General features: G+C 36.4%; 3 protein-coding genes across 3 annotated transcripts; all 3 read right to left on the bottom strand.

Annotated features, from left to right (window-relative positions):
* Positions 1-12,295: 12,295 nt before the first annotated feature.
* On the bottom strand, positions 12,296-15,364 carry LOC110464659 (transient receptor potential cation channel subfamily M member 5-like). Its single transcript, XM_021519996.1, has 5 exons — positions 15,215-15,364; positions 14,133-14,307; positions 13,721-13,880; positions 13,104-13,309; positions 12,296-12,535 (listed from the first exon to the last, which is right to left on the bottom strand). Exons 1-5 carry the CDS (start codon positions 15,314-15,316, stop codon positions 12,444-12,446), a joined length of 735 nt encoding a protein of 244 aa, XP_021375671.1. The 5' UTR covers positions 15,317-15,364; the 3' UTR covers positions 12,296-12,443.
* Positions 15,365-19,316: 3,952 nt separating this feature from the next.
* On the bottom strand, positions 19,317-21,492 carry LOC110464633 (transient receptor potential cation channel subfamily M member 3-like). Its single transcript, XM_021519962.1, has 3 exons — positions 21,392-21,492; positions 20,232-20,332; positions 19,317-19,646 (listed from the first exon to the last, which is right to left on the bottom strand). Exons 1-3 carry the CDS (start codon positions 21,419-21,421, stop codon positions 19,340-19,342), a joined length of 438 nt encoding a protein of 145 aa, XP_021375637.1. The 5' UTR covers positions 21,422-21,492; the 3' UTR covers positions 19,317-19,339.
* Positions 21,493-22,232: 740 nt separating this feature from the next.
* On the bottom strand, positions 22,233-26,724 carry LOC110464628 (transient receptor potential cation channel subfamily M member 3-like). The gene is made up of 5 exons (XM_021519957.1): positions 26,714-26,724; positions 26,103-26,266; positions 24,712-24,800; positions 23,863-24,015; positions 22,233-22,337 (listed from the first exon to the last, which is right to left on the bottom strand). Exons 1-5 carry the CDS (start codon positions 26,722-26,724, stop codon positions 22,233-22,235), a joined length of 522 nt encoding a protein of 173 aa, XP_021375632.1.
* Positions 26,725-27,450: the final 726 nt, after the last annotated feature.

Here is a 27,450-nt window from a genome sequence, read left to right as displayed (position 1 = left end):
TGGTACAACCTGTGAATGTTGGCCCCATAATGGCCCGATGTCTACACTACATGGAGATCAATCACTCCAATACTAGTACAACCTGTGTATGTAGGCCCCATAATGACCCGATGTCTACACTACATGGACATTAAATCATTTCAATACTAGTACAACCTGTGTATGTAGGCCCCACAATGACCCGATGTCTACACTACATGGAAATTCAATCACTCCAGTACTAGTGCAACCTGTGTATGTAGGCCCCATAATGACCCGATGTCTACACTACATGGAAATTCAATCACTCCAGTACTGATAATGCTTGCCTTATAATGACCCGCTGTCTACACTACATAGATATTAAATCACTCCAATACTGGTACAACCTGTGAATGTTGGCCCCTTAATGACCCGATGTCTACACTACATGGAAATTCTTCTAGGTATTAAGACAACATATGTCTACCTATTGACATGTACATATTCATTCATATCGAGCCCATATCCATACCTCGCGTTCTCCAATGCATATAGCACTGAAATCAAATACTTTTCAAATAAACGTTTGATTTTAAGTATCTCCCCTTCGAATCGCAGGCAAAGCATAGACAGTTCCACTGTACACATTTCCGTTCACACAGTAATCTCCCATTAACTTCCGTGTAAATATTACTATGGCACAGTCGGTTAAAACATAGATAAATGGTTTATCAAGTCTAGGGTTCGAATCTCTCTGTCTAATGCCGCTGAATATATTTTACTTTTAGCACGCTGATGTTTATTATACTTTTTGTTATTTTGCATCTTTATTATTTCTCATAAAAATACCGGAAGGTATGGGTTTCTTTTCAGAAATGATTTATCAAAGATATAGTCATGCTGGAAAAACAGCTTTTATTACTTAATTACATATGTTGGCAATGGAACGAAGATCCTTAAGTGCGACCGAGCAATGGCATTTCCGTCATATAGACATTTAATTATATGGCCAACATACACAAGTTGTACCAGTACTGGGGGAATAGGAATTCCACGTTGGACAGACATTACGCCATTACAGGGCCAACATACACAGGTTGTACCAGTGCTCGAGGAAATATGATTTTTACGTTGGGCAGACATTTACACCATTATAGGGCCAACACACACAGGTTGTACCAGTACTAGTACTCGAGGGAATATGATTTCAACGTTGGACAGACATTACGCCATAAACAGGGCCAACATACACAGGTTGTACCAGTACTGGGGGGAATATGATTTCAACGTTGGACAGACATTACGCCATGAACAGGGCCAACATACACAGGTTGTACCAGGACTGGAGGAAATATGATTTTTACGTTGGGCAGACATTTACGCTATTATAGGGCCAACATACACAGGTTGTACCAGAACTTGGGGAAATATGATTTCCATGTCGGGTAGACAATACCCCATTATAGGGCCAACATACACAGGTTGTACCAGTACTGGAGGAATACGATTTTTACGTTGGACAGACATTTACGCCATTATAGGGCCAACATACACAGGTTGTACTAGGACTGGAGGAAATATGATTTTTACGTTGGGCAGACATTTACGCTATTATAGGGCCAACATACACAGGTTGTACCAGTACTGGAGGAAATATATCTTTTAGGTTGGACAGACATTTACGCCATTACATGGCCAAGATACATAGGTTGTACCAGGACTGGAGGAAATATGACTTTTACGTTGGACAGACATTTACGCCTTTATAGGGCCAACATACACACAGGTTGTACCAGGACTGGAGGAAATATGGTTTTTACGTTGTACTGACATTTATGCCATTACAGGGCCAACATACACAGGTTGTACCAGGACTGGAGGAAATATGATTTTTACGTTGGACAGACATTTACGCCATTATAGGGCCAACATACACAGGTTGTACCAGTACTGGAGGAAATATGATTTTTACGTTGGACAGACATTTACGCCATTACAGGGCCAACATACACAGGTTGTACCAGGACTGGAGGAAATATGATTTTTACGTTGGACAGACATTTACGCCATTATAGGGCCAACATACACAGGTTGTACCAGTACTGGAGGAAATATGATTTTTACGTTGGACAGACATTTACGCCATTACAGGGCCAACATACACAGGTTGTACCAGGACAGGAGGAAATATGATTTTTACGTTGGACAGACATTTACGCCATTATAGGGCCAACATACACAGGTTGTACCAGTACTGGAGGAAATATGATTTTTACGTTGGACAGACATTTACGCCATTACAGGGCCAACATACACAGGTTGTACCAGGACAGGAGGAAATATGATTTTTACGTTGGACAGACATTTACGCCATTACAGGGCCAACATACACAGGTTGTACCAGGACTGGAGGAAATATGATTTTTACGTTGGACAGACATTTACGCCATTATAGGGCCAACATACACAGGTTGTACCAGTACTGGAGGAAATATGATTTTTACGTTGGACAGACATTTACGCCATTACAGGGCCAACATACACAGGTTGTACCAGGACAGGAGGAAATATGATTTTTACGTTGGACAGACATTTACGCCATTACAGGGCCAACATACACAGGTTGTACCAGTACTGGAGGAAATATGATTTTTACGTTGGACAGACATTTACGCCATTACAGGGCCAACATACACAGGTTGTACCAGGACTGGAGGAAATATGATTTTTACGTTGGACAGACATTTACGCCATTATAGGGCCAACATACACAGGTTGTACCAGTACTGGAGGAAATATGATTTTTACGTTGGACAGACATTTACGCCATTACAGGGCCAACATACACAGGTTGTACCAGGACAGGAGGAAATATGATTTTTACGTTGGACAGACATTTACGCCATTATAGGGCCAACATACACAGGTTGTACCAGTACTGGAGGAAATATGATTTTTACGTTGGACAGACATTTACGCCATTACAGGGCCAACATACACAGGTTGTACCAGGACTGGAGGAAATATGATTTTTACGTTGGACAGACATTTACGCCATTATAGGGCCAACATACACAGGTTGTACCAGTACTGGAGGAAATATGATTTTTACGTTGGACAGACATTTACGCCATTACAGGGCCAACATACACAGGTTGTACCAGGACAGGAGGAAATATGATTTTTACGTTGGACAGACATTTACGCCATTACAGGGCCAACATACACAGGTTGTACCAGTACTGGAGGAAATATGATTTTTACGTTGGACAGACATTTACGCCATTACAGGGCCAACATACACAGGTTGTACCAGGACAGGAGGAAATATGATTTTTACGTTGGACAGACATTTACGCCATTACAGGGCCAACATACACAGGTTGTACCAGTACTGGAGGAAATATGATTTTTACGTTGGACAGACATTTACGCCATTACAGGGCCAACATACACAGGTTGTACCAGGACAGGAGGAAATATGATTTTTACGTTGGACAGACATTTACGCCATTACAGGGCCAACATACACAGGTTGTACCAGGACTGGAGGAAATATGATTTTTACGTTGGACAGACATTTACGCCATTATAGGGCCAACATACACAGGTTGTACCAGTACTGGAGGAAATATGATTTTTACGTTGGACAGACATTTACGCCATTACAGGGCCAACATACACAGGTTGTACCAGGACAGGAGGAAATATGATTTTTACGTTGGACAGACATTTACGCCATTACAGGGCCAACATACACAGGTTGTACCAGTACTGGAGGAAATATGATTTTTACGTTGGACAGACATTTACGCCATTACAGGGCCAACATACACAGGTTGTACCAGGACTGGAGGAAATATGATTTTTACGTTGGACAGACATTTACGCCATTATAGGGCCAACATACACAGGTTGTACCAGTACTGGAGGAAATATGATTTTTACGTTGGACAGACATTTACGCCATTACAGGGCCAACATACACAGGTTGTACCAGGACAGGAGGAAATATGATTTTTACGTTGGACAGACATTTACGCCATTATAGGGCCAACATACACAGGTTGTACCAGTACTGGAGGAAATATGATTTTTACGTTGGACAGACATTTACGCCATTACAGGGCCAACATACACAGGTTGTACCAGGACAGGAGGAAATATGATTTTTACGTTGGACAGACATTTACGCCATTACAGGGCCAACATACACAGGTTGTACCAGTACTGGAGGAAATATGATTTTTACGTTGGACAGACATTTACGCCATTACAGGGCCAACATACACAGGTTGTACCAGGACAGGAGGAAATATGATTTTTACGTTGGACAGACATTTACGCCATTACAGGGCCAACATACACAGGTTGTACCAGTACTGGAGGAAATATGATTTTTACGTTGGACAGACATTTACGCCATTACAGGGCCAACATACACAGGTTGTACCAGGACAGGAGGAAATATGATTTTTACGTTGGACAGACATTTACGCCATTACAGGGCCAACATACACAGGTTGTACCAGTACTGGAGGAAATATGATTTTTACGTTGGACAGACATTTACGCCATTACAGGGCCAACATACACAGGTTGTACCAGGACAGGAGGAAATATGATTTTTACGTTGGACAGACATTTACGCCATTACAGGGCCAACATACACAGGTTGTACCAGTACTGGAGGAAATATGATTTTTACGTTGGACAGACATTTACGCCATTACAGGGCCAACATACACAGGTTGTACCAGGACAGGAGGAAATATGATTTTTACGTTGGACAGACATTTACGCCATTACAGGGCCAACATACACAGGTTGTACCAGTACTGGAGGAAATATGATTTTTACGTTGGACAGACATTTACGCCATTACAGGGCCAACATACACAGGTTGTACCAGGACAGGAGGAAATATGATTTTTACGTTGGACAGACATTTACGCCATTACAGGGCCAACATACACAGGTTGTACCAGTACTGGAGGAAATATGATTTTTACGTTGGACAGACATTTACGCCATTACAGGGCCAACATACACAGGTTGTACCAGGACAGGAGGAAATATGATTTTTACGTTGGACAGACATTTACGCCATTACAGGGCCAACATACACAGGTTGTACCAGTACTGGAGGAAATATGATTTTTACGTTGGACAGACATTTACGCCATTACAGGGCCAACATACACAGGTTGTACCAGGACAGGAGGAAATATGATTTTTACGTTGGACAGACATTTACGCCATTACAGGGCCAACATACACAGGTTGTACCAGGACTGGAGGAAATATGATTTTTACGTTGGACAGACATTTACGCCATTATAGGGCCAACATACACAGGTTGTACCAGTACTGGAGGAAATATGATTTTTACGTTGGACAGACATTTACGCCATTACAGGGCCAACATACACAGGTTGTACCAGGACAGGAGGAAATATGATTTTTACGTTGGACAGACATTTACGCCATTACAGGGCCAACATACACAGGTTGTACCAGTACTGGAGGAAATATGATTTTTACGTTGGACAGACATTTACGCCATTACAGGGCCAACATACACAGGTTGTACCAGGACAGGAGGAAATATGATTTTTACGTTGGACAGACATTTACGCCATTACAGGGCCAACATACACAGGTTGTACCAGTACTGGAGGAAATATGATTTTTACGTTGGACAGACATTTACGCCATTACAGGGCCAACATACACAGGTTGTACCAGGACAGGAGGAAATATGATTTTTACGTTGGACAGACATTTACGCCATTACAGGGCCAACATACACAGGTTGTACCAGTACTGGAGGAAATATGATTTTTACGTTGGACAGACATTTACGCCATTACAGGGCCAACATACACAGGTTGTACCAGGACAGGAGGAAATATGATTTTTACGTTGGACAGACATTTACGCCATTACAGGGCCAACATACACAGGTTGTACCAGTACTGGAGGAAATATGATTTTTACGTTGGACAGACATTTACGCCATTACAGGGCCAACATACACAGGTTGTACCAGGACAGGAGGAAATATGATTTTTACGTTGGACAGACATTTACGCCATTACAGGGCCAACATACACAGGTTGTACCAGTACTGGAGGAAATATGATTTTTACGTTGGACAGACATTTACGCCATTACAGGGCCAACATACACAGGTTGTACCAGGACAGGAGGAAATATGATTTTTACGTTGGACAGACATTTACGCCATTACAGGGCCAACATACACAGGTTGTACCAGTACTGGAGGAAATATGATTTTTACGTTGGACAGACATTTACGCCATTACAGGGCCAACATACACAGGTTGTACCAGGACAGGAGGAAATATGATTTTTACGTTGGACAGACATTTACGCCATTACAGGGCCAACATACACAGGTTGTACCAGGACTGGAGGAAATATGATTTTTACGTTGGACAGACATTTACGCCATTATAGGGCCAACATACACAGGTTGTACCAGTACTGGAGGAATACGATTTTTACGTTGGACAGACATTTACGCCATTATAGGGCCAACATACACAGGTTGTACTAGGACTGGAGGAAATATGATTTTTACGTTGGGCAGACATTTACGCTATTATAGGGCCAACATACACAGGTTGTACCAGTACTGGAGGAAATATATCTTTTAGGTTGGACAGACATTTACGCCATTACATGGCCAAGATACATAGGTTGTACCAGGACTGGAGGAAATATGATTTTTACGTTGGACAGACATTTACGCCTTTATAGGGCCAACATACACACAGGTTGTACCAGTACTGGAGGAAATATGGTTTTTACGTTGTACTGACATTTACGCCATTACAGGGCAAAGATACACAGGTTGTACCAGGACTGGGGGAAATATGATTCTTACGTTGGGAAGATATTGACGCCATTATAGGGCCAACATACACAAGTTGTACCATTGGTAGTACTGGAGGGAATATGATTTTTACGTTGGGCAGACATTTACCCCATTATAGGGCCAACATACACAGGTGTACCAGTACTAGTACTGGAGGGAATATGATTTCCACGTTGGACAGACATTTACGCCATTATATGGCCAACATACACAGGTTGTACCAGTACTAGTACTGGAGGGAATATGATTTTCACGTTGGGCAGACATTTACCCCATTATATGGCCAACATACACAGGTTGTACCAGTACTGGGGGGAATATGATTTCCACGTTGGGCAGACATTACGCCATTACAGGGCCAACATACACAAGTTGTACCAGTACTGGAGGAAATATGATTTTTACGTTGGGCAGACATTTACGCCATTATAGGGCCAAGATACACAGGTTGTACCAGGACTGGAGGAAATATGATTTTTACGTTGGGGGGACATTTACGCTATTATAGGGCCAACATACACAGGTTGTACCAGAACTGGGGAAATATGATTTCCACGTCGGCTAGACATTACGCCATTACAGGGCCAACATACACAGGTTGTACCAGTACTAGTACTGGAGGGAATATGCTTTCCACGTCCGGTAGACATTTACGCTATTATAGGGCCAACATACACAGGTTGTACCAGTACTGGAGGAAATACGATTTTTACGTTGGACAGACATTTACGCCATTACATGGCCAAGATACATAGGTTGTACCATGACTAGAGGAAATATCATTTTTACGTTGGACAGACATTTACGCCATTATAGGGCCGACATACGTAGGTTGTACCAGTACCGGAGGAAATATGATTTTTACGTTGGACAGACATTTACGCCATTACAGGGCCAAGATACACAGGTTGTACCAGGACTGGAGGAAATATGATATTTACGTTGGGCAGACATTTACGCCATTTGGGGCCAACATACACAGGTTGTACCAGGACTGGAGGAAATATGATTTTTACGTTGGGCAGACATTTACGCCATTTGGGGCCAACATACACAGGTTGTACCAGGACTGGAGGAAATATGATTTTTACGTTGGGCAGACATTTACGCCATTATAGGGTCAAGATACACAGGTTGTACCAGGAATGGGAAATACTGATAGCTACATCGACATTCATTCAGTTATGCTTTCTTTTGTTCCCTGCACCATTTGAATATGTCATGAAAACAAGTGAATACACGTGGCTAGCTACATGTATCTGATTGGTTTCAAGTAAAAACATCTTACTTATCGCTACAGGAAGATACATGTCCTTTGAATATTACGGTTGAGCAATTCCGTCTTTGCGTATTGCAGAGTTATCCTCTCTTGGGAGCAGGTATTGATTGTTATGTCATTGGTTTGTGTGAGAAAATTACGTCGTTTTCTCAAAATTTGATGACGTTACTCTCACAAACAAGTGACGTAACAATCAATCCCTGCTCCAAAGAGAAGATAACTCTGCAATACGCAAAGACGGAATACCCGACATCAAAGCCGGTCAATTTTAACGTTATGCTACCGCACGATTCTTACGATGTACATTAAAGGATCAAACTAGTCATTTTGGATCGTCCACAAGGTAGCGCACATCCAACAATTGGCTTTGACATCACATACTCCAAGGGTGCAGAGCACTTTTGTGACTGTTACCCCCGGCATTTAGAGAATTGTCCGATATATGTGTGCAGGCAAAGCAAATTGATAAAATGAAACAAAACTGCAGAGAGTATGTGATTTTTTATTTTTCAATGATAGCATTAAATGTAAAGATATGACAAAATCAAATTATAAAAAGTAATATCCAGACACTATCACGAGTGCTTCAGTGTTTGTAGTATCGGTCCTATCAACCATCCAAACATTTAGGCTTGGTTTAAACTTTGTTTGACAATACATCGAAGTACATGTTTTATAGAACAGAAAAGGAAACAAAAACAAGTGTCGTGACACTTATGTAAATTTGTTACCTGCTTAATAATCAACTTTTCAACAGGAATGAAGTAATATGTACAACAGAACAAATACGGGAATAGGGGAGGGGGTAATGGATTGATATGCAGTGGAAACCACATCGTAGTGATTATCTGCAGTATTTTATATAATCTTAACAGTTAATGCTGTAAATGGACACTCGATAAAGGTTAAAATGTATATACAAGTTACATAGTATAAATTACCACTAAATCAACTATTGATAAAATTAGTATGTCCCAAAGCACCGCCATGATTATTAAAAACGTTGCAGTTCACATACTAGCCATCACACTTATCAAATATAAGTCCATAAAACACTTTCCCACCTCGTCCCTGGCACGACCTGCCCTTTCAAGGTAACACATCACTTTATCCATCTATCATAATCATGGCCAGTTAGTGACATAATATTGTTTAAAGAAATGCAATAGCAAAATCACTGAATAAGCATATAAGTCCAAATACATTTTAAAATATAGTAGTAAAACGAATGCAACACAACATACATATACATATGTCAAAATTAAATTGTAAAAGGACTATTATTTCAGTTTTGAGTATATGATTTTGGACGGCTAGAAAAATTGTAGTGTTTTCTTGTTGGGTTAGAGAGTCATCACCAAAGAGTAAAAGATTAGTAGATAGTTGATACGGCAAACTCAGAATTCGAAGATGTCTAAGTGCTGTCTATTCATAACATTTTAGCAAATAATGTGTTGAGTTCTCAATGGCAGCGCAGGAACAATTCAGGATGATATGATGTTTTTCGTAAACAAGTGTTCTTTTAGGGAGCCACATGACATACGCAGTTTTGCTTGGTAGATTTGACTCAGACGTGAACCCTGAAAGTAGTATGAAGGTGGACATGCTTTACTATTAGATTTCAGAAAGGCCTTAACCGAAACAGTAAAAGATCATTTTATGAAGTTTTGGTATATACTGAAGAAAAAAGAAATGGGAACAAGTACGAATTGATATTGAGAAACTGTTCTTTGACCAACCTGTCCAAGTTTTGCAGTCAGTGTCATTCAAGAGACAAAAATTGAGAGTGAAGGCTGATTGATTCTTTGCTAATATGTACGACACTTCAAAAAGGTCATCAACTATTTAAGATGGCCTACTTCAAAAATAAGAATTCAAAGACTCTCTTCCATATACGATAACCTGTGTACAAGGATTCAGGTCATTGCCAATAAGATGAAATGAGCATACACCTGTTGACGCAGAACACCACACTTTGTGTGTGAAAATGAATTGATGCCTGGCACGTTTTTGAAGGAGTGTGGATTTGCTTCCCTTCGAATTAAAATTCTTAAAACAAAGACAACATTTTTTTTATGTGAACAAGACCCGTAAAACAGGTTCTTGATTGTTAAGACAGGAAAACGTTTAATAGTTTCATCTGAAAAACGTTCTATTTGAGTTTCTCTTTTGCACAGATACCTTATGCATCACTTCCGACAAATACTAACTTCTTCATTTGAGCAACCTATACCACTTTAAGTCAGTATATCCCATAGCCTTTTTATTATGGATTTTATTTTATATTTCCTGTATCTTTACATTTACGAGATTTCGCGAAGATACGAAGGCGACCTTCCCTCAGACATTAACAAATGAGTTAAGAAATATTCCCTTAAAGCAATTTAATAACAAAAGTCTGATAATAAAATGAATAAGATATGAAAACAAATGTATTAGAACAAATTCTAAAAAGTGACAAGGATATCACATTTCATCTCTAAATGTCAAGTGACGAATTATTATGTATTTGTTTTCTGGATCTTTTCTTTGGTAGCAGTGCTTTCGCTAAATTTGTGGAGAAATCACAGAGGCGTTGATTAATAACAAGTTTATATAATCAAAAACATAATTAGTACATCATAAACATAACAATACAGGACGTGTGTGTGTGGCGCAAATTACAACCTCGCCTACAAATGTCACAACGATCCACGGGGGTCCAACGCGTCGCGTATTGTATACGTAAAACACATACAGTCAATAACGGGTATACGTATCACACATAACGCACAGTTCCTTGGACGTGTTACACGTAATGGCTATACTTAGCCCACTCCATGTTCACCGTCTTCTTCGCCATCTTCCCGCTATCTCCCGACCCAAGCTGAATCCCTTTCCTATCTCCTACTGAATGTTCTGTAAAGGGAGGTAACTCCTGACTCCCTTTCCGAAGGTAGCACACCACTAATGCGGTACGGCCGCTACATATACTGTATATAACATACACATACAAAAGTTCTGGATGCGCACACAAATATTAAATAAAGGGTTTTGAACGCGTACACACACCTTATTCATATTACCAATACAGACATATTTATCTTGACAATTAACAATAACTTTATCAATCACGCCAAGTGTTGGAGCAAAGTGGACTTTGGATTCTTTTGCTACCTAAAATGTACTGAAAGGTTTATTGTAGGCTTGTTAAGAATTTCATTACCAATTACCTGTAATCAGGTGAATTGCTTTTTGTTGGACACAAGGGAGGTGTCTTAGGCCCTCAACGTTTTAGGTACAAAGGGTACTATGTTGTGCAAAATGAATACTTTCCACCATTTTTTTTTGGACTGAATTTTCGCACATTATTTGAAACAATACCACTTCCTCATACTATGGACCTTTTTTTGTATACAACATTTAATAAGAATAAAAAGGCCTATATTTTTACGCTGAAATTTCTACAATATGATCGATTAAACTCATATTTTAAATTATTTTTATTATTAAAGCACTACATGAAAGAAAATGTTCTTTCCCAAGTAAAACGATGCAAAAAATACGAATTTTTGGAAACTACATTAGGACAACATTTACAAATGCTCTGATAAATATATTTGAAAGTGTTTCCGCATATATTATATATACATAACATTTAACAAAGACCACTTTATTGAAAAAATATATCAATTTGATGGTTGTTTTTATTAAAACTACCATATATATGAAGAATTTTGAAGATACTTATTTTTTTGTAGAAATAAAGGCTCGTTTTGTTTGAAAAGCCGAATATGATAAGTCTTTACATAACACCTAGATATGTATGAAGAATGTTGAAGGAACCCACTATTTTCGAAATATAGGTAAATTTGCTTAAAAAAGAGAAATTTTAAGAGCCTTACATCAAACCAACCCAAGTGTGAAGAGGTTTGAAGAAACTAATTTGTTTTGAAATTAAGAACATTTTGATAAAAAACAGACATTTGATAGGTCTTTACATATACAATGTAAAAGCAGCATAAGTTTAAATTATAGGTTTTATATCGAAGTGAAGGCTCTTTTGATAAAAAATCAAATCAGATAAATCTTTATATAAAACCAACACAAGAATAGATAAGTTTCAAGAAGTTGATTTTTTTTTCTGGAAATAAAAATCACCTTCTTTTAAAAAAAATATGAGTTTTTACGTAAAACAAATAATTGATTGTAGGAAAAGAATGCTATCGCAATGACGAAATAATATGATTGTGATTGTCACACGTTATAGCTAAATAAGTCTGTTTGTATACAACTGGTGTATTGATGTCCCTTTGACAATTAAGACAAATTGTGGATTCCATGCATGTATTCATTTGCCACCGCCTTCTCCCACAAAACCAGATAGTTGTATTTCTTGTCATTCACTGGATCTGAAGATATATAATCGATATAAATATATATTAGATGTACTGTATATATTATAAAGCTAACAAAAGTTTAAAACTTTTTAAAACATGAAATATCGGGCGGATTTGATCCACATGTATACTAATCTAGGACTATGCTATCTTGTCTTGTGTGTGTTAAAATCAACGCAAATACCTTGTTGAAAGCGAAATAGAAATCCCCGTAATCACATAAGAAAGCCAACCAGAAATCAAAATCAAACAAATAAAACAGGATACGGAAGCAAAAGCTAATGTTCCGACAGGGTATCAATGAAACATTATTGTCAATGTTCTTATTTTAGAGCATTTAAAATTTTAGCGCATTCGAATATGAGCGCACTATCGAATTTAAACTGATATAAGCATTTATGATTTTGCTCAGAACAATATAGGCAATAGAATATTTTGCCAGTAACTTACATAATCATAATATTTATTTATTTAACATGTATACTCTTTTTTTCTGTTTTTCTACGACATAAATACAAATAAATAAAAAAAATAGATAAAAAAAAACAGGTAAATAAATTAATGGTGTAATACAACTTACAAGTGCGGGTGTTTTCCTTATACTCATCCTGCCTGTTTCTTCGACATTTCTTGCAGAGCCAGAAGCAGCAAATCTTTTTAAACAGTTTTGACGTCAGATTAAACGGCAAAGCAAATGGAGGACGTCTAGAGCATTCGTGGATGAGTGTGAATCGCTGATAGCACCAGTGCAGGTGTGTTTCAGCTTGTACTTTTGCATACGAGTTACTGAAAAGAAACGAAGAAAACGTATTAAATCATAGGGGTAACATAACGACTTGGTTATTTGTTTAACATATATGTGAGGCGTTTTTATTGAACATTTGTAACGATGCAAAAGTGACATGCAAATTTTATAGCGCAATTGACAACAACAAATCAGTCTTTCCATTCCTTTTTTTGAAAGAACCTTATCGAATTGAAAAAACAGCTATTTTGAATACTGCAAAAGTAAAATATTCGCTTTTTTATTTATAATATTTGTTATTTATACTTTATCCCTGAAAAATATTACACGCGAACATATTAAAACGCAATGAGATATTCTTTAAAAAAAAGCGAAAATGTCCGCCTTCCGATTAGTCGGCCAACTGGCAAAAATACGTCAACGTTTTACAGTATTGGTAAAAAGATACCTACCTAAACATTGCGATGAGCAGATTTAGCAGTAAGATGCTTGCAAACATCATATATATTCCCATTAGTAAAGGTACTAAGTAAGTTCCGATCGCCGTGGGACAACGCGGAAGGGTACCATTCTCGTAGAGGAATCGGTCGAATGTACAGTCTGGCTCTTTCACTTTAAAAGATTGTTATTACTTTAAAGAACATAATCTTCATGAGCAATTGTTTTGATATTATAATGAAGAAATACATTTGTACTTTAATGTCGCAGAATGTTTCAGAAATTAATTTAAATTTTAAATTTAATTGTAACATTAAATAAAAGAAAATTTGACAAAATACTCTGATACATTACAAGAAATTACACAAACTATGAATAACATAGATATACACAAAATTGTCATATTAGGTAGAATGCTTTTCTTACGTTCAAGGATATTCAGATTCAGTTCCCCATACAGATTCCAATACGGGATGCGGAGTAGATTGAAAACCAGATCATCATCAATCCTTGAGGCAGGGTATAGGTTGGCATAAGCTGCTATGGCATACGTTATCACGCAAACCGACAGAATCGCCAAAAATGAAAGCAGGTCAAAGAACTAAAAACCAACAAACAAAAGACGATAAATCAATAGGATGTAGAAGTAGAACTGAAAACAAATGCTCAGTAATATCCCCTGTTCCTCCGTAACAATTTCAAAATGAGAACTGCATTGTAATACACACTAGATGATGAACTATCGGCGTAAAAAAATAATAAAATCTGTCGAAGATGTTATCAGTTCTAATCAATTTACATATAGTTCTCAGCAAGTAATGTTACCAATGCCCCCCAAAGCTATAGCTAAAGCCCCACCATTAGTGAACGAAGCTATGACCGTGAACGAAGTTATGACCGTAAATGTCTTAACAAATCATATGACAAAGCGGCAATTTCAAATCCTGAAAATTTAAACTTGGCAATTATACCTCTATGTAACACGTCAATAGAGTATCAACAAAGTGTGTCTTCAAGAAATTGAGTTTAGACTGTTAAAGTCGCAGCCAAGCAGAGTTCGTTACGGCTGTCTTGAAATCCAAGAAATTTGCCCACTCAACGTAAAATATATTCACCTTGTATACATTCCAGAAAGTATCATGGTTAAGTTCGATAGAATCAGAGAATTACTGACGGTACAAAAGGGCAAAAACTGCTTGGGGGAGAGGGATCGCAACGTTATAAAGGATATAAGGTGAACTTCTTAACTATATAAGATTACAAATTACAATGAGAAGTTTTGTTGAAATCTGCAAATATATACAATATCTTTAAGAGGAGTTATCCGTGCAAACCTTAACACACTGGTATATTTCAGTAGTCTCCATCTGTCTTCGTTATTGAAGGGGTATAAAAAAGACGATAACGAGGGACGAGGGAAAAAGAGTATTTTGGAAGAGGAAGAAAATGGAATAAGAAGAAGTAAGAAGGAGAGGGAGGGTGAGGTATATATATATAACCGTTCTTACCATTTTCTTAATCATCTGCAACTGTGGTCCAATTTTCTCATCAAATGCAAACAATCCAATAAGACTTAGACACAGACTTATAAAAGATAAGGAACAGACCATGCGTCCAAATCCTAAAGGAACTAATCTCGGTTCCAGCACGAACAGGTAAAACCCAAAAAAGTACAGGATAATCCCGGAAATGTCAAAATAGTTCCATTTATTCCGAAAATATGTTTCAGGACCCGTTGACTTTAGCTGTAAAGATAGATGCAATGGATACACATATATATAGTTTACCTTGGTATTATTGTTAGCACGGTAAATTCATGGTTATACGCGAATTATCTAAAAACAGTAAACAATGAACCACTGTATAAAGCGAAATTTTAGTTGTTGTTTAATGTTTGTTTTTTGTACTTCGCAATAAGAGCGAATTTTTCATGAGAGCGAATATTAGTACACATTTTACCTTACAAAGTAATTGCATGTGAAGGACGAGATTATGGATGTTATCAGTTAAGAGCGAATATTTGACTGCGGGAAAGTATCAGTATGGTAAATCATTATGCATCTATAGCTAACAAACTATTGAAATTTATAAATAGTATATACTTTTAAGGTACACAGCACCATTTGATGGGATACGCTTTTCTTCCTATTGCTTGTAACATTATCATGTTTTAACCAAAACCATGATTTTACGGTTAAATGTTTATTAAGTTCGGACTAGCCCGAATATGATGAAATGACTCACCTGGATTATTTCGTCGAAGAAGTGAACGACCACACATACTGCCAATGTGCCTTCAAAGACAGTTACCTCTTTGTCAAATCGGGACAGAAGGGTAAAGGCGAATAGCATCAGAAATGCTACATAGATCATCTGAAAAGTCAATAACATGTTTTTATCCCATTTGATTCAAAAACATGCCGCCAGTTTGAATTTTGATATTTAGTAATTTGATAATTAGAGACAAAAATGAAGAAAAAGATGACGATATTCCTTGTTGTTTGTTTCGTTCACGGCATTGTGTCCTCAAAGCAGCTAAGATCTATTTTGGGTTCCCCTGGGCAAAATACATGGTAGGAAACAGCTAATGATTCTGCAGCTGTTCAACTTAGGTTGTCTCTCAGGCTGCTGCAGACCGATTTAATGGCAATGGCACAAGTATGAACATAGTCAAAAAAAAGGACCTTCATGTCACACACACAAAAGTCGATAATATACACATATATTTACATCCCTGATTTTTGTTCTGTATCTGAATCTACCAACTGAAAACTCGTGCAACCGGCCATCTGATTTCACACACAATGACAAAGTATATTACTACGCCTAGTACCGTTTCTGAGAAGAGTTATCTCCCCTCCTCCGAGATAACGTAGTTGCGAGAAATAATAATAAAAAATACAAAAATCATAAATCGTGCACCATTGTACTATTAGATTTTTATTTAATTTAATTTAATTTTAATCTGACTTCCGACTCGCAATCGATTATTCGAGGTCAACTCCCAAACGTCCGGATGGGTAATCCCCGTGACATCAACTTTCACATTAAACCCAGTGGACTTTGTAATGGCACAGGACACTTCATTCATCAATTTATCATCATTTACATCTGAAGGTTTTTTTTTAGCAAACAGCATTTTCACCGACTGTACATTTTACTTAAAATGAGCTCTTCGCCTACTGCAGACGGGTGGCTTGGATGGTTACTATGGTGACTGGTAAACCCACCAAATACAAAATGTAAGATAAACCTTCAAAAATGAAAGGTATATCAAGTATTTGATATTATTAGATTCTAGATATATCTTTTTCGTTTCAACAAAATCAGCTGATCGGATGACCGGAAGTTAAACAATTAAAGTCTGTGTGTAGGCTGGAGTTCTGGCTGTTCCTTTTTTATGGTTTTCTGTCCAATACCAATATCAAAAATAATAAATTCACAAAAAGTGTTGTAACTATTTTTTGTAGTACACCTAACGTAAATGTTTGAATTGAATGCATTTCTTTTCATGTACATTGCGGCAATGAATATCAGTAGCTGATCTACATATCTATAAGGAAGGGATTGATTATTTTTCTACCAACTATTTTAGGCACATCTTGCGTATGGATATCGCTATTCAAATTTTGTTAAGTAACATTTTAGCCAGTGCTGTTCTGCAAGACTTTATATACCCCTTCGGGTTAACAAGCTCATAATTTTCGATTAAAACGGGACACACACTTCTCAATGTTAGGCGAAAGTGATGTTTATTCAAGATGGAAAAAAAGAACAAAATCGTATCACATAGCTCAAACATTGGTTGCTTAAAGTTAGTATATATCACAGGTACATTGACATATAGCATGCTCTTCTGTTACACTAGGAATGTTTTGCACGATATTCGAATATGCACGTACCATCATTAAATGATACATTTTACATTTTATACACGTGAGGAACAACTAAAGGAAGTCTACTTACAGAGTTCCCTATGAACTTCGTTGCCGGTGCCTTGTAGAAGCTTGTAATCTTTTTACAGTTGCACATTCCAGAAGGGTTGTAGTTTGATCTAAAACAATAATATTTATAAACTTAAACCGAAATATTCTTTCAAGAAACCTATTTACATCAAACTTCTTGTACTGACAATCCAATTTGTGAATTAAAAATGACTAACGGGATTCTGGAACTCCATTATTGCATTATATTATTACTGGTTGTTCTCTAAAATATTTACACCAGGATAACGTTTTGTGAGCCGTATAACAGTAATTTAATACTATAACGCGTATTAGTGATATAGTACAAAGATCTGGTCCATTGCAACATAAGCTTTATATATTTACCTTCCTAAGCAGCTAGTACTGGTGGATGTCTTGCCGTTGAAGGAAGATTATGAAAAAGATCATATGAGAATATACAATAATTTCATACAATTGTAGCTACAGCTGCAGTTTAATTTTCGCCATTTCGCCCCCGTAATGAAGGCGCCATTGAATATAAGTAAAAACTATATTAATCATAGTAATTTGACTTTCAGTGCGAAATGAACACTATGCGGAAATCGATTTCATTAGCGAAGGTCAAATGATAAGTATACGTATTGTCTGTTGCTTAATAATAATCTGTTGCCAACATATTTTACGTATTAAAAGTGGTTGTGAGACAAAATAATCTAATAGTCAGTTAGTCCAATAGTCAAAACCTTACACAATATACTATTTAAATCCTGTCTAAAGGGGTTGTTTCGCACAGTCAAACTTTCGCCATTCGCCCATGAAATGATTTTGCGCCCTTCACATTTAACTTATATATATTATGTTGTTTACTTATATATATATATATTATGTATAGAGTATGTCTTTGTTTATAATTTACATAATTAAATACACTATTTGGTCGTAAGGCAGATAAATAATTTTACTATACTGACCTCGTTTTGCGTTTCACCCTCCTCTGTGAATCTGATGATGTACGGTATTAATAAATGCATTGGTGGGACAACGCACAGAGCTATTTTTAGCTGTATCAAATATAAAAATAAGGGGCAGATTAGTTTTATATAAAATGCACAATACACCTACAAATAGTTTCGGGAATGTTTCGGATCATTGTTTATAAGGCTAACAATACTCCACAACAATCGTTATGATACTTATAAACGTTATACAAAGACCTTTGAAGATAAATCTTATACTTTTCCAGCATGAGCACTTGTACATTCAATTGCATGTCTATATTGATTCAATTATCGTGCTGATATTGCAGACTTACAGGAACTCAAGAGTTCTTACCATTTCAAGCATTTATTAGTTCAAGAATGTGTTTTTGCACAATAGAATACCTATAAAATCTAAATCAATACATCAGGATAATTTATTTTAAGTTTTCAATGTTCTACCTAATCTAAACATAGCGCTAAATGAAATATGAATGTGACAGGAAACACACAGACCCAATTTAAACAAATGCAAGGATACTAAGTCCAGTGCGTATTCAACGACACCTACAATGCAAATATAAGTCTGATCAAAGTAATTGACCGTCCTCAAAAAGAGAACAATGTCAAGAAAATACTACAAGGAACATTTTAAAACAAAATCAAACAAAATCAAAAGCGTCGATATTATCATCGCACGAAAAAGAGTTTATTTTGCAATGAGATCATGATCTTGAGAAAGCTGAATACCCTGTAGATTATAACAAATATATAAGTATGGCATCCTCACCCATGTCCATCGATTTTGAAGGAACAACTTGCCCATCCACTCTTCACTCAGGACTGATTGGAAGAAAGGATGTGCGACAAAACTCATGTTTTCGGTCACCAGTGCGATCTGCCGACATGTCGCATTACCCAAGTCCTCCACTTTAATCTCCAGCATGTCCATAGTCTTCTGTTTATTTGATTCTTTGCACTTGCTCAACATTGTTTCTGCAAGCTGACAAAATTCACTGTCAAAAAATTAAAATAAAATTGGCCTTGAAGATATTAATTTTTCCTTATTTGTTTTAGCAAATACAAAAAGGCACAGCGTCTACACATTACCATCTAAGACCTTGAGAATACCGCACAAATAGAAATGTTCGCAGTGTGGAAACATTTGCGTCGCGTCTTTTGTATAGAGTCAATTAGCGCAAAAAAAACATCTACACACGAACATTCATTTATATATAATATAAAGATATACATATGAATAGAAAAGAATTAGAACTACAGCTGTATCGTCAACGCAAGTATTTTGGTTTGTTTTGTCTTTCACGGTTTCTATGGTTAGCGACATATTTAACCATTTCTGAACGCAACATTTAAGACTCTAACAAGACTTGTGTACGAGCTCCTCTGGTGCTCAGATGAATTTTTAAAGATCCAACTATGTTGGTGTATATCGCGCAGTGTAAGTGTAAAATGAAATATCGATTTCATTTGCAACTTGAAACGGCTATGTATGTGTTATATACCAATATTTCTTCCAAATACTCAAAGAATCGTAAAATAATGCCTATTGAAGGCATTACTATACACTATTTCTGACTTACTCTGCATTTGTGTTCAATGACGCTTCCAAGTCCTTGTTGTCAATAATAAGCGCCATTTTCTTCAACAGACCGTAAGCGACTAGAGCAGCGGCGATCTGGTTCTGAATAACGTAAACGTCATAAGTGTTTTTATTGTTTTCACAACATAACCTATGCTTATTTCAAGTGTGTTTACAATTACGAACAATCATAACTATGTCATACTTCAAATTTTGTCGAACTCTGATTTGTTTATCATAAGGATACAATTTCTATCATACCACGACCTTTTCACGTGCCAAGGGGAAACACGTTTACATCTTTTTGTCGGCTGGCGCTGAATGATTAACACTGACGTGGCTACCAAAACATACACCAACCTGGTGCAATGATTTAAGGAGCCAGATATTTGAGTCCTTGAGTCATACTTTTGCGATGGGACTTTCCGAGGACCCACTATGCATGGAAACAAAAGCAACATAAACCACTGTGGGTGGCTTCTGACATATTCCGGAACACAGTACTAAAAGTACAGTTAACTGTTGAATGTAAGGTTCTTCTACTTTAAACAAGAACACCAATTTGCTACATACTACACCATAACGTTAGGATACATGAAATGGAACGGTACCCAAAATTGAACACTTTTCATATAAACAAATGTATGATGCAGCATTTTTTATTTTGCAGTACAAATGTACAATAATAATAATAAAAAATAAATAAAAATCCCGGTAAAAGGGTGCTGTGCGACAACATCAAAATCCTACCACAAACACCGAATTGTTTTGTTCAAATGAATATTTTAATCAGTAAATTACTAAAATTGATAAGAAAATGCCAGAATTTTGCTTGAAATGAAACAATATATTTTATTTGGTGTCAATATTTTCATTAACTGAATTATATGATGAGGCGATTTTGGGTACCAGACAAGTTAAACTTTTCAAGTGAGCTTGTCTCAACTAAATGAGCCTTTCTATATAGACACACGCACTGCTGATGTCATAAATATACATAAAATGAAAAAGAAATATTGAGGATTGTGTACTAACTTCTATACATTTCCTACGTTCATAGTACATTGTATTGTTGTATTGACATGAGTTTCATTAACCTTTTGGAATAAAAAATATTTCTTGAAATTAACGGATGATGGAAAAAGTATTGTATAAAATTACCTTTCCATATTTCCAAAAAAGCTTTGCCATCTCCTGGCTGTTTGACAAGATACACCACAGAAACAAGTGTAGAAATGGATTTTCTAATTTCAAGGTTTCTGTTTTTGTGTATGGAAGGTCGACGTCATCAATTTTCCCGACAAGATGTGTGATCACTTTTCCGATCTGGTCAAACAGTTTTGCCTGTCAGTAGAATGAAAAAGTAATATCGTTAACTATCAATGTGAAGGCTTCCTTTCATTTGCTATTGTGCTAACCCCAAGCGTGTTTCAACATCCCGTTACCGATGCAAGTCAAATTTCCCGCGACCTATAGCCATAATCTTTTATAAGGTTAAAATATCAGACGTTTACCGCCACATCGACGTTTTTAATAACGTCAATATATTCAAGTACAAACTTTGGCAGTATAGGAAGGTTTTAGTACACCTATCAGCGGATTATGTAAAATGCTTGCAATCAAATGTAAAAAAAAACAAAAAACGTTTTGATTAATAAAATTTCTCATCATTCGCTATTTCAGCATGATAGCCCTCGTTTCATTTGCTTCTTACATGCTTCATTTTCTAAGTAAATCCTTCAGATGTTTACCGCCACATCGACGTCTTTAATAACGTCAATGCATTCAAGTACAAACTTTGGCAGTATAATGAGGTTTTAGTACACCTATCAGCAGATTATGTAAAATGCTTGCAATCAAATGTTATAAAACAAAATGTTTTGAATAATAAAATTTCTCATCATTCACTTTTTTGTAGATAAATATATTTGCGTTCATTTAAGATAAGACTTATCGGGGCCAAATGATTTACATAAAGTTTGGAAGAAATAATTAACATGATTCATAATTGCAGGCGTTCCCACTTTCTCATACTCACACTTTCTCCTAAATTGTTTTTTTTGCAAGTTTTCCAAAAAATGGTTCCCAGGACACCGTCACTTGGAATCTGTGGATAAAGTATATTCGATTAACTTAAAGTGATATTGAGAACACATATATACAATTACATAAAAGTATGCAATTACATAAATAAGTATGTAAGGGGTCGTGGTGGCCAATTGGTTAAAGCCTCTGACATTCTGCTACCATAAGCCCTCTACCACTGGATAGCGGGTTCGAGGTCTACGTAGGGCAGTCGCCAGGTACTGGCCGTAGGTCGGTGGTTTTTCTCTAGGAACTCCGGCTTTCCACCACCACCAAAACCTGACACGTCCTTAAATGACCTTAGCCGTGAATAGGACGTAAAACACAAACAAACCTAATTAAAATTTATAGACTTACATCCAAACCTCTTTAAGTTGAATACGATCGATTCATCACTTACGTTTCATGACATTTGCAATTGATAGTATCTGTTAAAATTTAAAAGAATAACAATCTATAAGGCCAATTTCCATCTAATATTCATTAATACTTCGTATTACTTCCACCATTTGTCCAGAGACATGTTGGCGTTAGAAAGGGGTTTGACGATAAATTGAGGGAAATGTCTTCAGGAATTCTTCAGGAAACAAGAAGAAGAGAAAGTGAAATATGTTCGCGGTAAACGATGATGCAAATGAAACGAGAGACATCATATCGAGGTTTTACTGCATATATAATATTGGTATATTCTTTTAACAGAAATGTGTCTGTGACGATACTTTTACTGTTAATTATTGTATTTGTTTTTAAGTGAGACTCTTTTGATTTTCGACCCCGGAAATAGTGAAAAATAACACAAATAAGAACGGGGGAAAACGAAGCACATAGACCCTCAATTTCTGTGGTTAATTTGGAAAGAAAAATCCGTTACACTTAATAATCAATTCCATATTAAAAAAATAATTTCAGAACGATTTATATTAAGCGTGCAAAAATAATACTGAAAAAGATGTGCATTTAGTCAGTAAAATATACGATGTAGTCTTAATCGCTTTTCTTAGTTAAAATAATATATTGAAGAAATTTTGGTTTTATGGTTTAAAAGGAAAATATTATTTCTATGAATTCTGCAATCAATCATACATTTCTGATACCCGCTTAGACGATACTCTATGAATTCGTGCTGCAAGCAGTTAACAAAATAACCAAAAAAACACTTATTATGTTAAATTGGTATCTTTGACCGATCATAGCGCAAAAAAGATCACACTGACATATATTTTTTTTTTGCATTTTCTACTATGCAATTAACTTTTTTTTTTCTTTTTCTCTAAAACTGAAAAACGTTTCATCAAATATCGATGTTTAGCTGATCAGAGGAGTTCATTCCTAATTCGCGTGATGTCTCTATCGCGTTATAAAATGTTCCGGAAATATTAATTCCATCGATGATTACTTTGAATATGTAAATTCTATAAGCATCGTTCGTCAAATAAAGTTCACAGCAAAATTAAGTGATTTTCCACTTTATGAACTTATGATACAAATTAAGATAAATGGCCAAAATTCAAATTTAAAATATTCATTCAATATTTCTAATAACCAACCTGAAGATACAACTGTTTGAGCCTTTCTTCCGTCAAGTAGCTTGTCATGTCCTTGCCTTTGAGGAGGAAGATGTCCATGAAGGCAAATCTATCCAACATCAGAGCAGATGTTATAATCCCTTCGTCATCGAAAACGGTTTTGAGATTCTCTCTCTGCGAAGAAATTCAAGCAGACAGTTTTTACAAATCATACAGAGATATCTTTCATTTAAATTGCCCAATCAATTTCATACAAATGAATTATCAGGCAGGATTATCATCGGAAACTGTGTTTTGAGATTTTCTCTCCCAACGAGTAAAAATATAAGAGAACTTTTTACCAATCATAAAGTAATACATGTATCTGTCTTTGAAATTACTCCGTTCTTTTTCTGCAATGGTAATTAAAGACATGGTTATAATCGAAAACAGTTTTGAGATTCTCTCTACAAGTAAAATTATACCAGAAAGTTAATAAACAAAAATACAGTAATACCTGTATTAAACCAACATTTAACTAAGTCACTCAACTAAATACTATTCATGGGTAGCTTTCGGCGACCTCCTGGTTGCCTTCTTAAGCCCTTACTGAGGTCAGAAGGGGGCTTCATACTAATCTGGTGATTCAGTCATGTGACATCGGGGATTATTCCCAAGTCATGTGACTGAATCAGGCTAATACCTAATACATGTCTTTGCAATTTCTCCGTAAATTCCTGCAACTATGATTTGAGGCAGAAAGGTCGTTGAAAACTGATTCGAGAGTATCCCTTTACCGCAGAAAGTTTTTACAAATCATACAAAATTATTTGTCTTTGAAATCAGACAACAGACACAAAGATAGTTTTTAAACCTAATGTTTTAACTTACGCTTATGTTTCGCATGATATCTCTGGCAGTGTCGATTTTGTTCCAGTATAATGCAAGCTTCAGCTGACTCAGCTTGCTTTCTTTCTTCACTATTGAAAATAACGATTGAAAACGAAAATCCTAAATGTTGATGTTAACATGTAATACAATATATAAATAACAAGGTGCAGGTTCAGCTCTTATTGTTTGATATCTAAAGGCAGGACTGGCTAAATACTGTAAAATCAGATCTTTTCGTTTTTCGTGGAGACCAATTTCCTGGTATCCAAACAAAACATCGTTTCGTGGTTGCATGAATTCTTGGATAAAGAGGACAAATGTACCCAGTCGTACTGAGAATGGCTTTATATTAAACCTTTAATTACTTCCTGGACCTGTTTTCGTGGATAAATGGGACCTACGAAATCGACGAAGTTACAACCCCTCGTAAGCTAGTGATTTCACAGTTTCTCAATATTATAAAATGACAGAAATAAGTGTTATTAATGGAAGTTGTGAAGGTAACTTTTATATTATATAACAACATAACAAACGAATAATACTGGCCATCATTTTGAAAATATCAATTTTCTCCTTAGTTTTATTGGCGAAAACAAATCTGTCTGCCAGCATTAGCATACCACATATTTAACGAATTTTGTGCAGAAAAAATAATCACATCATTCCAATTTATACGGTAAATATATCGGAAAAGGTTTTGATTTCATCATGTCGCCATTTCCGCATTGCGGCATAGGAGATTTCCAAATTCGTGACGTCATGTCATTGTCGAGCCATTATGACGTCACGTTACGTGAAATAGGATGTAAGATAGAATTGTTTTACATCCCGTTCTTAACCTAGACAGCTTTATATTACACACAACGAAATAAGAGAAATATATATACCCAACAACGTGGGTTTTCACAGGATACTCTAGTTGCCTGCCACATATGAGCCGATAGGAGCGGTTGGGTTCGATTTGTCATTAAATTGTATAATGTTACTTTGTGAGGTCAAAGTAAATAAGAAATTAATATCACGTAAAATAACATCACATCTACATAATGATATAATTGCAATTATTTTACTTACGGGAATACGTGGGCTATTTATTATGGATCGAGGCCATTAATTTTTTTTTTATTGTATATTTCATAAAGCACTTTATAGATCTACCTTCCTAGAAAAATATGTCAACTGCCATACATGAAAGATCCCTAAACCTTTTAACTGATAATAGGTCATGCGCTGTTCATTAAGTCTTTATGTATTTTAACTAATGAACAGATATGTGATTGAAATGTTCGCCTTAAGAGGTTTCTTAACTTCAGTTCGAATTCTGAGAAGTGATAAACACGCAATAAAACGTTAAATGTATGACGAATCATGTTTGTAAGGTATTTGCCTACCATCCTTCAGAGCCATCAGTATCACTTCACTCATATCATTTGGCATATTTGAAGTGTCTGTCATATCAAAAATTTTGATCAAACGTCTCTTTTTTATGCACGTCAGGACATCAGCTTTGAGCTCTTCGATATCATCAGTTTTGATCTCCCCTACCGATCTGAATCTGAAAGATAAAAAAAACATTGTTTAGTGCATGTATTATCATTAATCCGGTTATTGCCAAAACGTTATTCTATATAATTTATCTGCCAAACAAAACGCATCAACATATACAAACAAACCCAACAACATCTGACCCACTTTGCTTTTGAATAATATTAGGTCACGTGTTCAGTCGGAGAGTTGGACGTAGTCTGAATCGCTCGTCAAATATGTTCCATTTTAATATTCGTGTGGAATTTTGAACTACAGAATTGTCACACTTCATCAACATGGTGATATGAATCCATATGTAAAGAAACAATGAACCGAGACCCACCTGAATGTGAGTAAAATAAACTTTTTGTGACATTTTTTTTCTGCTACAGAACAGTACTCAATGTGTCTATTTATAACCTACATGTATACTTATTCGGATCGCTCACCTTGTATCAATACATCGTTACATTACGATATCAACATCTCCGGCATAAGAAAAAAATATATCTACGTCAAGTTTGGATATTAGTTTCCAAGACATTGATGCCGCTAAGAAATGTGGTAGGAAGATAGTGAAAAAAACCCAGTGAGGACAAGTCAGCCTACTCTCATAGCATTTAAAATGGACAATATACAACTAAAGAAATGTGGTTAAAGAATGATGAAAGCAATAGCCAGTCTCGAATCTAAAGTTTGTTGTGTTGATCAGAAGCTATCTGGGATGGTGACCTTAGAAAGTTTAAACGAGAAGTTTAGCAAAATGGCTACGAAGTTAGATCTTGATAAGGCTACTTCGGAAATGGTGAGTAAACTCGATGAGAAAGTTGACATTATGGAGAGTAGAGTTTTGGTTTGGAGACCACCAACGATGATCTGAAAAGGTGGTAGTCTCACTAGAAAAGAAGATCAACCAAATGAAGGAATCTATAGCTGAAGTCGGCTACGCTGCGGAGAAGGCCGAGTACGGAGTGAACGAGCTGGAAAAGTACACCAGAAAAGCCAGCGTACGTGTATTCGGACTTGAGAATGATCTGGACGAAAAAGTGGAAAATACGTGTGAAAAAGCTACTACAGACAAAATTACAGATGAATATCCAAACCGGGATTTTGACATTACGCACCGATTAGCCCGCTTCGATAGTCAAAAGAGCATACCAGTAATAGCTAAATTCTTGTGCAGGAGAAAAAAAATCGAATGCGTTGCAAACC

Source organism: Mizuhopecten yessoensis, unplaced genomic scaffold (genome assembly GCF_002113885.1).
Source record: "Mizuhopecten yessoensis strain PY_sf001 unplaced genomic scaffold, ASM211388v2 scaffold11017, whole genome shotgun sequence".
Taxonomy (NCBI): Eukaryota; Metazoa; Mollusca; class Bivalvia; order Pectinida; family Pectinidae; genus Mizuhopecten; species Mizuhopecten yessoensis.
This window is presented reverse-complemented; position numbering and strand designations above follow the sequence as displayed.

Excerpts from the sequence above, each read along its gene's own strand:
- LOC110464659 (XM_021519996.1), bottom strand. The coding sequence starts at position 15,316 with ATGGTCTGTTCCTTATCTTTTATAAGTCTGTGTCTAAGTCTTATTGGA. Across the intron at positions 14,308-15,214 it reads TGCAGATGATTAAGAAAATG|TTCTTTGACCTGCTTTCATT; the intron begins GTAAGAACGGTT and ends GTTGGTTTTTAG. Across the intron at positions 13,881-14,132 it reads GAATCTGAATATCCTTGAAC|TGAAAGAGCCAGACTGTACA; the intron begins GTAAGAAAAGCA and ends AATCTTTTAAAG.
- LOC110464633 (XM_021519962.1), bottom strand. The coding sequence starts at position 21,421 with ATGGCAAAGCTTTTTTGGAAATATGGAAAG. Across the intron at positions 20,333-21,391 it reads TTTTTTGGAAATATGGAAAG|AACCAGATCGCCGCTGCTCT; the intron begins GTAATTTTATAC and ends TACGTTATTCAG. Across the intron at positions 19,647-20,231 it reads TCATTGAACACAAATGCAGA|TGAATTTTGTCAGCTTGCAG; the intron begins GTAAGTCAGAAA and ends ATTTTTTGACAG.
- LOC110464628 (XM_021519957.1), bottom strand. Across the intron at positions 24,801-26,102 it reads ACTGATGGCTCTGAAGGATG|TGAAGAAAGAAAGCAAGCTG; the intron begins GTAGGCAAATAC and ends TATTTTCAATAG. Across the intron at positions 24,016-24,711 it reads ATATCATGCGAAACATAAGC|AGAGAGAATCTCAAAACCGT; the intron begins GTAAGTTAAAAC and ends ATTTCTTCGCAG.